At 33.1% G+C, this 15,102-nt stretch overlaps 1 protein-coding gene across 3 annotated transcripts in view; it reads right to left on the bottom strand.

Annotated features, from left to right (window-relative positions):
- Positions 1-1,406: 1,406 nt before the first annotated feature.
- LOC306658695 (tudor domain-containing protein 3) overlaps positions 1,407-15,102 on the bottom strand; it is a 122,931-nt gene continuing 109,235 nt past the window's right edge. For 2 of the 3 annotated variants that reach the window (XM_079135884.1, XM_079135886.1), the window contains 2 exons: positions 4,306-4,431; positions 1,407-1,659 (listed from right to left, as the gene is read on the bottom strand). In XM_079135884.1, the coding sequence (XP_078992010.1) occupies positions 4,315-4,431 (117 nt within the window). In that variant the 3' untranslated portion in view covers positions 1,407-1,659; positions 4,306-4,314. Of the gene's footprint in view, positions 1,660-4,305; positions 4,432-15,102 lie in introns of those variants that run through there. The other variant, XM_079135885.1, reaches the window with a different exon arrangement.

Below are 15,102 nucleotides of genomic sequence, written 5' to 3'. Positions count from 1 at the left end.
ATCTGAAGGAAAAAAAAAAAAAAAAAAAAAGATCCCCATCTAACAACTGCAAAGAACCAGTATTTTAAACTACCCTCAGCCCTCATTTTAAGTTCTTCTGCCTCTTACCTTGTTGACTTAGCTGTTAAATGTGTCAAAAGGGCCATGGACAACCTAGGATGCAAATTACAATCAATTGAAGATCTTTTTAAAAAATGATGCTCATACCCACCCCACTCCTGATTATGATGGGTAAAAACAAAAATACTGCTAGTGCTTTCTATTATCAACTGTGAGTTAAACAACAGAACTAAGAGTTTGTAGGTCTTGAGAGAATGCCCAAGGCCCTCTAAAATCTTAAAGACAAAGCACTACACTTTAAAATTATTTAGGCCAGAGTATTCTCTTTCCTTCCCCTTTATCCCTCCCTTCTTTTCTTCCTCTTCCTCTCCCTCCCGTTTTCCCTTCCTTCTCATTAAGTTGTTCATTTTTAGCTTTATAAAACAGACAATAGGAAGACTGTCTTTGTCCAGTGAGTGAAGAATTTTATAGCTCAGACAATGACTAACTGCAATGGACATTCTGATTCCTCTTAGCAAGTATCCTGACTTTCAGATGCATATTCTCCACCTCCAGTCTACCCCCACTGACCATCCCCATGTCTAAGACTGGAGCAATTGGATCAGACATAAAATAATCCACAGACCCTGCTGGAGTTACTGGTTCAAAGGAAGACAAGCAGACCAGTATAGGTAAATGTAGCCCAAGGAGAAAAGTTTTTTCACTTCTGAGCACCCTTCTAGAAGCAGCCCTCACTCCACCATGAGAATAGCTTTGGGAGTTGCTGGAAGCACCCCTGGCTACATGAGGAAGACTGCTATAGAAGGAATGATCCCAGAGAAAGAGAAATGAAAGATGCAAAGAATCAGTCTTTCATGACCTCTTTGAAAGATGGGTCACAAAATTAAGTCAATCTAGAAATCTACTGCATTTCTGGAAATGAAGTGAATCAGTAAATCCCCTTAATGTTTAATGAGTTTGAAATGGGTTTTCTATTACTTGCAACCAGATGCATCTACAGAGTCACTGAACATTTTATAAGGGAAGGAATAACTATATTTTAAATTGAATTACATATGAAAAATCTATTGGAATGTTATAAATGACACATTCAATTTTCAATACTTCTTTTAATATTTCTTTTTGTCATATTTAGTACTATTACAGTACTAAGGACTGCTATTGTCCTTCAGTTGTTTTTGTAAGACATGTGACAAGCTATATAAGTCAGTTATTATACTGTAATTATAGGAAAAGGCTTTGTATTCTGTAGCTGCTATTCTAAAGAAGGCAATTAGTGTGGCATTAACACCAGATAAATAAGGAAGAAAACATCAAACAAATAAAACACATAGTAAAACAATATATATAATAGCACAATGGTTTTATTGATGGCAGAAGAAAAAAATTTCTTCTTTCACTTGTAAAAGTTATTTGCTTCATTTATTTTAGTATTTTTCCTCATTCTTTATATGTTGAAGTTTCTCCCCCTATGCTTCTTCTTTCTTCGAATAAAAATATCCACCATGGCTGTATCTTACTCTGAAGGGAAAGTAGATGGTTTACCAACAGGTTTTGACCAGAATGTTTCAGTCAAGGGCTCCTTTCTTCACAAAGACTCTATTTAAAAGAGAAATGAAGAAAATGAAATTGGATCCTTAAATAAACTTTTCCATATTTTGTCAAGACACACTTCTGGTGAAACTTATTTGTAGATGTGAAGTATCTGTATAATACATCTCAAGTAGAATAAGATGGGTACCACTGTTTAATTTGTAAACTTCATCTCTATAAACCAATATATAGAGAAAATAGCAGAAGTTTTAAAACTGATTTTTTCTTTTATAAACTATTGAAGGATATCTTGGCACTGTTATTCTTTATTGCTAGTATGTTGTTTTCAGGAATTTGATTAACTAAATAGTTTTTAACAAAGGAAGACCTGAAAATTGCAGTCTACCAATGAGAAGCTATTCAATCCTACCCGCTTTCACTTTTTCTTTAAACACCTCTGAACTGCTTTTGATGTGTCACTTCCCATTGCCTACTCAATACCTTTGTTAGGTAATACTGTATATGAAACCACAAAAATAGGTGTTGACAACATAAATACATGGTGACAGACTTGTTTGCTATAGTCCTGTCTATTCAACTTCATGCATGGAAGAGTGCTTGGGCAGGGACTGGCATGGCTGCACAAAAGCAGCTCCAAAGCCTTCTGAAAAAAATAGTCCCTGGACTAGAAAACACAGCTTTGAGCATTATTATCTTCACATGATGCCACTCCAGTTGAGATGGCAGGTTTCTGTAACAGCTGTCTTCAAAGAGATCATTTCCCTGACCTGATTTGAAAAATTTGGCAAAGGGAGATGGAACAGATCATCAAACAAACATTTTAAAAATACTTCTATTACAAGATAAAATGGTATTAAAAACTGGTATCAGAACCTTGACTTGAGATCCTTAGTTTTTTGGTAGGCACACATTTTGGTACTGCAAGGAGGTCATGGAACCAAACCCTCTTGGATACTGAGGATAACTGTATTATGTATATACAATAATAATTTTCAAAGCATTGTGGATAAAAGGCACTGAAAACAATGTACAACCCCATAATGACTAGTCCACAGGGGCCTTGGTGAAATAAATTGCAACACTAGGCATCTGTTAAAAGGAATACGAAAGACTACAATGTACCAATATGTAGGAGAAACAAAACCAAATACAAGGTTTGTACTGTGTATGTAATAGTCCAAGTGTGTAAAAAAAAAAAAAAAAAAAAAAAAAAAAAACAGCAAAACAAACAAACACACCCACACAGATATCACCATAATCCTGTATATACGATCTTTCTATATGTTTGCAAAAACATCTCAATTCAGACTAACTGCATCTGAAGGGCTAAAAAACCACCAATGGGTTGAAAAACGGAGTTAACTGGGGAAAACAGAATAAGGATTACAATTTTAGCTGTGGAGAACAGTGACTTGGACCATGGTCTCTGACTGCATCAGAGCTGTGGCTGTGCTTTGCCCTGAGAATGTTCTGTGCAAAGGTCCAGGACAAGAATTCCCAGGAGCCATGGCAGTGAGCGGATGGAGGAAGTTCACTGCAAAGATGCAGAATGTTTCATGCAAAGGAATGGAACAGTCTTGACCTTGAGCTCAGACACCAGCTGCCAGGGATAGAAAATACTGAGCATAAAAGATAAGCACAATATCTTCCAAGTACTGCCACCTTCAAGCCTGCCTGCTTTGGAGAAAGTTTCCCACAAATAACCTTTTGATGATAAAACCTATATAATAAATGTGCTGTGGTAGCTCTGGGTCACTGTTCCTCCATCAGAGGTCAGTGCCCCACCTGGTCCCAGCTTTCCTTTTGTAAATGTTTGTGTGTCTTTATTAATCCCCCATTGCCCCTCGCCGGTCTTCAGGGTTCAGCTGTGCGGATCGCAGCACTCAGCAAAATGAAAAGTTTAAATGAGGAATTGAGAAAAATTTGTTTTTTATAGAACAAAAAGTTCTATAGTCTTGCAATTGAGAAGACTGAATAAAAAGAGATAGTTAAATTCAAAATAGTCCAAAAGCTGTCATGGGAAAACCGATTGCTTTTAAAAAGTTCCAAAGTATAGCATAATTAAAAAAAAAAAAAAAGGAAAAAAGGAAATGTTACCAATGATGGCATAAGTATTTCCTCCCAAAAGCATAGCAAAAAATATGGTCTTTGTTCATCGTATGCTATGCCTTGGATTGGTACCATAATTTCCTGTTTTTTTTTTTTTTTCCCTGTTGTTATTTATCTTTCTCTCCATTCTTACTGAGATGACTTTCAGATAGCACCGATTTTTGACACACTACTATGAGGGTTTCTAAGTCAACAGCATAAGACCCCAAAATTACATTTCAATAAGTAATCATGCTTTCTTCATCAACTTCCTGATTATATACAATGATATATTTTGTCTTTGATTATCTAGTCTTCTGTGTTTTCAAAATTAATAGTCATTTCACAGATTGTCATCGCTTTCAACTGAAAAAGAGAGGAGGTACAGAGAAAAAAGGGAATTAAGAATAGCACATGTGGGGAAGTTTGTGGAAAAGGAGTATATAACTATGGCATAATCTCAAATACTTTTTAATAATTATTTTAAGTAATTGTTTTTTTCTATGCATATTATTACAAAATATTAGTAATTAGACTTACATATTCAACATCGATTACACCTTTCTTTATATGGAAACCACTTCACAATGTCAACTGCTTTACCTTCTCTTATTAGTTCCGAGCCCGTGGAGGTTGGTAAAACTGCTGGGTTGGCCGAGTGGATCGTCTTGGCTGGCCATCACCTCCTCTCCGGAACTCGAGAGTTTGGTCATAGATGCCTTCTTCTTCCTATTTGCAAAAAGTAATGATTCAATGTGTTCAAAATAGCTCCAACTCTCCTAAGTTAAATACATTTTATGGCCCCCCATTTTAATGTACCCTCTTAAACTGCCCTGGGATTTGCATCTGTCAACAGAGGGAAGCATGGGGAAGAAAAACAAAAGGTAGGGATATTGTTAAAACTTGTTTGGTGCTTGGTTAAAAAAGAATGTAATTGGTAAGAGTAGAGTCAAATTTAATTTCAGAAAAGGTAACTATTTCCAAATAATTGCATGATTGTCTTACCAAATGATTGGAACCAATGTGGTAAAAACAAGATCTAATATAATAACAATTTTCTTGAATATTTGGACTTCTAACTATTTCACATATTTATCATGGAAAGGAATATTGGTAAGATATGGAAAAAGGGTTGAAGAGCTAAAGAACATTCACCAACTGTCTGTCCTCATCTGATGCAATCTCCAACATCATTAAGAACCTTACATCTAGAGATAGAGAAAAATAATGAATAGGAATATGGGGAGGTATACAATGTATATATAATGAAAGTTTCATGCAAGATAGATCACTACAGTAAAATTCAAACTATTCTCACTTTCTTTTTTACTGATCTATTAAAGCAAAAGCATGGAGAAATTAGGATAAGCAGATTAAACAGCAGAGAGAATACAGTTAATTATAATATTTGAAAAATACTTAGAAGCAACAAAATATAGCCAAGACACATTGGTTTCTTACTGAGTGCTGCCACCTTGTAATTTTAGTGTTTTTGAATGAATCCAGCTAGAAATATGTAGCCTATTGGAGATAGAAAAAATTGGCTCTCAATTTTGTTTATGGAAGAAAGAACATTTATTAAGTAGAGTTTAAATTCCAACTGAATTGTCAGAGCACAAAAATTTATATGATTTTGGAAATTTATTCTTTCTTCCACCTCCTCACTATATCTCTACATCTTCTTTCCCAAAAGACTGTTTTTCCTTTGTTTTTCTTAATGATATAAGAAATTACTGGAAATACTGAGTTCTACTCTTTAAATTGTTACAGATCCAACTATCATAATTGTACAGTCTTTTGTTGGGAACCAAAAGACGATAATTTGATCAAATATCATTATTTAGCAATTATATTTAATATTCAGCATGAACAAAACTCTCATTGTTAGGCATCCTCCACAGGATTCTTTACACAGAACCATTATGTTCACTTTATATAAAGGATATTTAAGTCCAGGAATGCTTTCTAACTTTGCCCTAACACTTCTAAGACAAATTTTGGTTTTGAATTTGAACACTGCTACTTATTTCTTTAAGTCTCGGTTTGGATATAAAAGAAATAAACCAATAGCCAAAAATCCTTGAAGACCTATCATCCAAGAAATAAGAGAATCTGGCAATGAATCAGTTCAATCTAATTCAACTGCCACCTTTTAGCGACAAAATTCCAGATGAGTTCTCTTTTTTCTATACCCCTTTCATTAACAGTCTAAAAGTGGTTAGAGTGTCAGATATTTTACTTGTAAATTAGCAAAGCAATTAAAATGCAGGAAGAAAACATGAAAGTAGGGAACAAACAGAGTAATTATTATTATTATTATTATTTTTGTCACTGTTCTGAATGATTGTCAAATATAGTTAAATTTGAAAAGGAACTATTTAATTTTATGACAAATGACAACATTTAAAGCTTTGCATATTAACTGAAAAGGATAATAATGTATTTGGTACTACAGAAAATAAAGAAATTATTTCAGGAATTGGAATGGAATATTACTTTTCTCCACACCCAGCTGCAGAACCAGCTGAAGACACCTAAAAATCTGTATTTTACCAATAAAATACACTGCTAGAGGTAGGATATTGCATTTGCTGAGTGAGCTGAGTTTATAAAATAAAAATGATATTTACTATTTGAAAAGATAAAAAATACAAAAATCTCTGTGAGGTGGTATTTTGAAACAAAACAGAAATGAGTACAAAAATGAGGCACACAACTTTCATCAATAAAACACATGACAGATAATTGCATCCTTCCTGCATATCAGCTTCTTTCTCTCAATAGTGCACATAGTGTCTGGAATGGAGACACAGACAAACTACATGTTTCCCATTAATAAATGAGGTGTGTACAGAAGTTCATTGTAAATTGGTCATTTGGAACCTGGAATGTATTTCAGTAGAAGGTATGAAACACACATAATAGTCAGGTTTTCTGTACCACAAATATTCAGGTGAAGTGCAGCTAAGTATCCAAATAAGTATTCCACTCTGGGCTGGGGGTGTAGTTCAACAGTAGAAAGTTTCCTAGCACATACATGGCATGGGTTTGATACCCAGCCCCACTAGAAAACAAACAACAACAAAATCAAACAAATATTCTTGGAGCAGTGGTACTTTGTCATTCAGGGGACATTAAACCTAAATGGAGTTGTCACTCCATCTAAAAACAGAGGACAGGGATACTGTTAAACATCATTTAGAATGCATAGGATGGCCTACATCACAAAGAATTACCCAGTCCTAATATCAAGATTTCTGAGGCTGACAAACCCTGGGCTAGGCAAATAAAGCTTCCTATTCCTAGGCAAGTGCCAGGGTAGCTTAAAAAAAGAACTCTAAAATTCAGAAAGTTTAGGTTTTCATCTCCACTCCCACCATATGCATTTTTTTTTTTTTTGGAACATTTCATTTTCTGCCTTTGCCTCTAAGTCCTAAATGACTACCCAACTCTCTATGGAATGTTTTAGGGGTAGGGAGAGTATTTGCTAATACTGTTTTCCTTTGCTCTAACTACATGTTCTTATTTACTTGACCTAATGAATCAACTTATCTTAGATTACAATTTCTTTAACACTTTGCCACAATCAAAACTGGGAAGAGACAATGATAGATTACCTGGCAGGAGCAGGGATTGGGGATGGCAATTCTCTTCATTAAAATAAACTTAGAAAATCAATGGCAATTTATTTATGTGTATGAGGGCCTCATACATGCTGGGCAAGAACTGTAACACTGTGCTTCATCCCAGCCCTTTTTATTTTTTATTTTGAGGCAGGATTTCACCAAGTTGCCAAGGCTGGCCCTGAATTAGTGATCCTCTTGCCTCCACTTCCCCCATTGCTGAGATTACAGGCATGTGCCTCTGAGCCTGGAAATACCTGTCCTTTAATAGCTATTTCATTTAGAGTTTAATAAAATATCTTCTGTTTTTTTTTAACAAATTGTGTAGTAACGATAAAACATAAGTCAGTGAATGAACTTCGATGTACTCTCAATAACCATCCTAAAAATTTAGGATGTTTTGAACAATTAACTGTTAATGAGAAAATGTCTCCTTCAGCAATTCACATATGAACTACTTACTCTATGAATTTCTAGGCTACATTTTGCCAGATTAGCTGTAGTTTATGGAACTTATAACTACTTGTAATATATAACCTAAGCAAACAATCACCACAAAGACAAATCTTTCCCCAAACATTACTCAATGTACTCCAGAGGATTTAAATATTTTTAAACGAACTATTCTTAAATTATATTAATATTCATTCATATTGCAGTAGCTGAAATTGAAAATCAAACTTGGATCTGCTCTTATTTTCTGTGAAGATCATGCATAACTTCTGTGCCTGTGAGAGCTATTATCAACACTGAACTTTAATTTACCAATTGCCTTTAAGAAGTATCTTCCACTTCAATATTTACTGTTCTACCACAAAATAATCCAAGCACATGGTAGTCTAGAACCACAGATTATAAGACAAAAGTTTTTGTAAAGAACAGCTGGTTTGACTAAGAAGTTATATGTTCAAGTAATTAGTGCCATACATGAGCTAGAATGCAGGTCTGATTGATTTACAGTCTGGTTGCTGGTGGCTATGCTCCTGAATAATCAAAGTGAGGAACACAGATATTAATTTAGGACTGGAAGGGGAATTGGTGAAAATTTAATGGAGCAGATTTATATCATTATTATTATTGTTGTTATTAATTTTGAGGTAAATGCAGCATGTTTTTCAAATTAAATATTATGCAGAATACAAATGTAAGAGACATGGGCTCAGATTAAAGTAGGCATCTTTACGAGTATGAGCAAAGTATCCTTGGCTTTCTTTTCCTCAGTGTTCCAAGTTTTGTAATTCTCAAGGCACAAATACTAAAAACTCAACCTAGTCCAACCTTTGCTATACACTGGAAACCAACTGGGTGGAGTACTTAATTGACATAAAAAAGTGAGCTAGTGAAATAGGAATTGGGATGCAGGACTCCAATTCTGAGTTTAGAGCCCTTTCTCTGTTGCCTTTGATCACAGAGAAAATCAATATCCTACCTCTGACTTCCATAAATTGATAATAAAAGCTCAACTAAATGGGAAAAAAATCTTAGACTTCATTAACATGAAAAAAACTATTATATAAGCAAATATAGTAAAATTTATATGACTAATTTTCTTAGTTTTTGAAGCTTTGAGTAAAACAAAATTCTACTTTAGAAGAAAATATAATGGGGAACTATAGTCTCCCTTTTCCTTAGAGCAACTCTAAGATCACCTTTTTTTATGTACTACATCTGGCAATATTTTATTTAAACCAAAACATTTTATGGCAGAAATGAAAAAAAAAAAAAAACACTAATTTAAAACAAAAGAAAAATCAGATTCAAAATCTAATTAGCAAACAACTCTTCCAAACTGCATGGCTAATATAATAATTTCATTCCTGTGCCAGAGGACTGAGGGACATTTCATTAAGTGTCTGATCTTTTTAAAATTCATATTTTCAAAAAGTTATACTGAAATTATGATAAAATCATATGAATACCTAGATCAAGTATTTTATTCTGTGCTTACTAAAGCACAATCTGAATAGACAACTAAACTTTAACATGAAAGAAAAGGTTAGATTTTTAAATGAACAAATATAGTAATGTTTTTCCTAAACATAAGATTAAAAAAAAAAAAAAAAACCCTTTGATACAAAGCAAACAAGCTACTTTTGAGAGTTTAGGCACTTATGGAAATTCAGCCAAGTTTCAAAAGGTTGCATCCATATTTTAATTGAAAGAATAAAGTATACATTTCAGAGTTATGTTAAGTGGCCATGCTTCAATAAGACCCCTAGGCTGTACAACCTAAAGTTCTTTGCACTGCATCACATAGTATAAACTTACATTTCTTGACTCAAAGACTTTTTCTTATTTTTAGTAGCCAAATTTTCTATGATCAATTTTATTTTTTTACTTTAAAGTTTTTTCATCTTTATCGACAAATATAATGGGCAAATAACAGTCATCAAGTCATAACTTGTTTTGATACTGTGAAATGATCACAATCAAACTAACATATCCATCATCTCACATGGTTACCATTTTCTATTTTTTGTTTTATCCTCTTTTTTTTGAGGTGAAAACACTTAAGTTCTATCCTTTAAGTAAATTTCAAGTATACAATACAGTACTGTCAATTGTAGTCACTGAGCTCTTGAACTCATTCATCCTGCATATGAAACTTTGTACCCTTTGAACAACATCTCCCTATTTCTCCCCACTCTTGTTACCACAATTCTATTCCGTTTCTGTGGATTTGACTTTTTAGATTCTGTGTATATGAGATCATGCAGTATTTGTCTTATTTTACTTAGCATAATGTCCTTAAGGTTCTATGATCAATTCTGAATAAACGGATTGCTTTAGCATTGAAGGTAGTGTAAATATCATTTAATGGTCATCTCTTGTTGAGATCCTATAGTGCAGTCCAAAGAATGAATGTATCACGTGTAAAACTGTGTACCTCTCTAAAACACACTGCCTGTCTTAGCGAAGGTTAAACAGATTACTGACATTCCCGAAGTTAGCATATTCCTGCTCTAAAAGACATTAATTTGCTTGGACTTTTCCTGGCACTGGCATTGAAGAGCTCTGTCTTTTAAATAAGGTCCAAGCCTGGGTTTATGAGTCTATCACAACCTAAGCATTTAACTACACTTCCCTATGTCTCAAATTTTTTTTCACATAGGAAATAGTCATGACTTCAGAGATTTACTAGAATTATATGATAAAAAGTTTAGCAAATAAGCCCCTTATGTTGGTTATTATTCTAAAATAAATAACTTGAGGTTAATAAAATATAAATGCCTCCTTCACTTAAACTATGCGGATTCACACATTTTGCTGAAAATCAGGAACTTAGTTCCCTGTTAACAGTATTCCTCAAATTACTTTGTACAGATATATATCACTTCTGGGCAGAAGATTTAGGAAACAATTCTGCATTTTCTTTTATCTTTCCTTTCAAATCATGAGAACATATTTTAGGATAGAGTTTCTGACAGATTTTCTTATTATTTCTCACCTATTGCCTATCTTTGTATATTTCTACTTTTCTTTCTGGAAGAGTTCATGGCTTTATTTTCCATTTCTTTTATAGACTCAAAAAATTGTATATATCATATATTAAATTTTCTGTTCTCTTTCTTGGTCTTTGAATTTTTACTTTTTATAGCACTATCTCATATTTCTTCATTTTCTTTTGCTCCTTCTATTAATTTGTTTTTTAGAGTTATTTATTTTGCACAGTTTAAGCATTCCCTAATCTGAAAATCGAAAATATGTAATGCTCCAATAAAGTGAAGAGGTCTTTGGAGAAAATCAAGAGCCAATGCAAGGAAAAAGGTTCTTACCACCTGTCATTTTTTTTGAAAATTTCTCCAGGGATTCAATAACTGCACACAAAAACTAATAATTTCACTTTACAATTCAGTCTGTTGTTACCATTTTTGTTTTGGGGGAAAGGCAATCTTTTTTTCTTTTTTCTTTTTAAATAGAGCAAAAAGGGCAAACGGAACAAAAAAGAGAGAAAACTATCAGAGGAACAAAAGTGAAAATGACCAATAAAAAGTTACACACTACTTGCATAAAATCTGAATATTTAAAGATGAAGTTAAAAATAAATTAACATGATTAATCTCTTTTAACATCTCACCTTCAGTCTGTACAATTGAAATTTTAGTAAATGCCATAAAAAGAAGCAAGCTAAAAAAGATATAAAAAGTAGAAGTATAGCAATAATGATTAATAATGGAAAATACATATATACCTATCTATGTCTACTGATGGTTTCAAGTTAACGTCCATAACTTATGTACGCAAAAGCAATGGCATCCTCAAGTATGCTAGTTGAGCAAATATATATTAAAATATTTATGGTTAAGACAGATGAGCACTTATTACAGGTATTTAACTGTTTCACTTGTAATTTATATCATTTTTACATCTTAAATTGGCTAATATAACTTAAGATGCATTGACTAAATTCTTTAACTGAAAGTAATAATTACTATAACATAATACTAGTCTGACTTTTACTCCAGAGTCAACTGGATGCATTTTATCTCACTGACAAACTGAGACAGATAGATGTGATATGTTATTGTGGCCTGTAATACAGACATAAGAAACTGAATTAGAAGAAAAATCTTTGTGTCAAATTGATAAAATACAAACCAGATCTTTGCTCTTAAAAAGCACTAAGGGTTGGAATGCAGAGGAAAAATTTGAGACAAAATGCTTCATATACTTATTAAAATAAACTGCAATACCAAATGATACAGAATAAAATTATTTGTGGTATTTTTCATCCTTCATTGAGGACTAAGAAAATAAGACAGGAGAAGAATGCAAAATTCAAACCTTTAAAAAGAGCCCTAACATAATAAACACCATTATCACATTCCATTTCCAATTTATGTCCAACTACCCATACCAATAATGTTATGCTTGCATAACAAACTATAATTAGTTCTCTTTAGTGAAGCATAAAGAAAACATATGTTTCAAGCCCCTTTATTAATTATTAAGCCAGCTAATAAAGTTTTCATTTTAGGTATGCCTAGGAGTCACTGATGTGATGTTCTCTGGAGTATAAGATTCCTCTGCTGCCCCTTGAAATAACTCTGGTGAAGTTAGCTCAAGTTTCTGTGGGCAGCCAATTCCACTGCTCTGTATTCTTCACTGTAAAGTATAAACCTGCATTTCTGAAACTTCTATTTACATTTTCCAGTTGAGTCTGTTTCCTCTACCATATAAAAGATTTTAAGTTATTTATGGGCAAATATAATCACTTTCCTTAATCTATTAATAAGAAACATTTGTCAAATACCATTATTTTCAGAATATACATCATTGTGATCATCTTTTATACAGTTTAGTATTTACTATTCCACATAATCTAGAACTCAGAATAATATTTAAAGTATGGCCTGCCTAGAACATAATATTAGTCTATTAGGCAACAAGTTTAATGTTTTTATCAGTTGCTCATCAGTATTCATTCATACTATGCTTGCCATTAAGCGAAATTCCTATAACCTACAACTCCCAGGTCCATTGTACAGAACTATTTTTTCAACCTACACACAAAGTTCTAAATTTAAGTGTTGTTGAAGTCTGTGCACTAAGGAAAGATATTTGATACAGTATCATCACTGACATAGTCTGAATAACTGTAACATTATGTCAGATATTTCTCATAAGTTATTTTGATGACTTATTAGTCTTTATTTTTGTGTAGCGAATAGAGGACTATCACCTAAAAGGGCACCATCCAGATGGGTAGTTAAAAGTACCTTAATCTTGGAACGATTTTCTAGTGAAATTTAGAAGGTGGTAAGATTGTCACAGTATAATATTAAACTATAATAGCAAGGGAATAGTAGATTAAAAGGCCTAAGTTGGTTTATTTTTTACCCTTGTAAAATAGTTTTTAGCCCCTAGAGAAATATCAGCTGATACTTCTACTCATATTTATCTTCAATTGTGAGAACTAAGAATGATTAAAATAAATGACTGAAAGGTACCTTATCAAAACAACCTATCATATATCAAGTAAGAAGTTACTGTTACACTGAACATTCTTAGGTATATCATTTCATTAAACTCATACAAAAATTCTCAGGTAAGCTGTTTCATTTACTTCCATTTATAGGTAAAGTGAAGGATCTTGCTCTATGGTGTCAGCCAGTACTAAGACTAAACATTATTTCTCAAACCTAGCTCAAAGATTTTAGGCAAGGTACTTAATATCTCTGAACCTATATGTAGTTTTCCTGGTGTATAAAATGAGGTTTCCATAGGAATCCTGTAGATATTAAGTCAGTTAATGTGTAACAAGGGATAAGCCTGGGGCCAGGCACACAAATATTCCAAATGGTAACCATGCTTAACAGAAGGAACTTCAGTCTTCACATTCTCAGCCATTTGTACTATTTTACCTCAATAAGTTCAGAAAAGTAATACCATCTCATTACTATCAAAATATACAGATTTCATTCAGTATGTTTAAATGTATGGATTTCCCCCTCTATTTCATAGTGTTCAGCTTGTGAAAAGTTAAATTCCTTTTTTTTTTAAATATTTTTTCAAAGTTTAGGAATCCTTCACAATCATTTTAGATGACTGAAGGAAGAAAAAAGGTATCACAAAGATTTTTCTCCAAGAATAATAAAGGATATGAACTTATTTCCATCAAATGTTAGTTCTCTATTTTAAAAATACATAAAACAAATCCTCTGAACTAGAAGAAAGGGAGAGTGAGCTACCAGAGATGAAGTCTACATTGTATTGCAGTTTTTTAGAGTGAGGCTTATTAAGCCTCAACCAGAAGTAAAAAGGACAGAAATTCATGATTTTCTAACACTTTATAAACTTCTTTCTTCGGAGTATAAAATGTATACTATAGTCAAATTTCACTTTCATTGTTTCTCAAGAAAGGCATGACAGTATTTTTTTTTTCAACATAGGTTTATTAAGTGTCTGTCATGTACCAGTGTGCATACATACATGTAGGAAAAAGTTCTTTTCTCAAAGAATTTGCATTTCAGTTGACTGATGAGAGACAAGATTATTATACTACAACATATGCCTGTAATATGTATAACAGAGTTCTGTGAATGCAATGACAAGGGAAATACCAGGCATCATAAGATCCTAGAGGAAGAGCATCCAACTTATCGTCTGAGTATATGAGGGGTGGGAGAGATAAAGATACATACTGGGGGATTTAATTTGGAAAGGCTGTGTCGAAGAGGAGGATGGTGATAAGAAACAGTCTTTTAAAAACTCAAGTAAGGAGGAAAAGTTTGTATAGGGTTAAACACCAATTTATGCAAAGCCCAGGTTTTGACAAGACTTGTTAATGTCAAACAGCAGGTACACTGATGTAGGACTGGCAGAAAAGCCTTGTGTCAGAGCTAAAACTGAAGTTGCTGATTTATGAAGGTTGTTATAAGCCATAGGATTTCAAAAGTGTGGAATAAAATAGTTTCCATAAGGAAAAAAAATTGGAAATCTTTATAATTTTGCAGTCAATACCATTAGCTTAAAGGAGCATGGTTCCACCATTTTGTGAAAAAAAAAAAATTAGAAGAATCAAAATGAAATTTCATTTTATTACTAACATTCAAGCAGAAAAGCAAATTTTAACAGAAAAAAATAAAGGAAAAGAAATTAGCTTGAAGAAAAGGAGGGTATGAGGAAGCAGCTAGGGTTTCCTTCCAAGGTAAGTTATTTTAGGATGGATATACAAGTCCTAATTTCAAATAGTAACTGCTTCTACAATTCAGGGTCAAAAACCATCACTTTTGGAGGTGAACAATAAGGTAGGTTGCTCTTTCCGAAGTCTTAA

The sequence above is a fragment of the Sciurus vulgaris genome (genome assembly GCF_902686455.1).
Source record: "Sciurus vulgaris genome assembly, chromosome: 4".
Lineage (NCBI taxonomy): Eukaryota > Metazoa > Chordata > Mammalia > Rodentia > Sciuridae > Sciurus > Sciurus vulgaris.
Note: the sequence above shows the minus strand (reverse complement) of the source record. Positions and strands in the feature narration are given on the sequence as shown.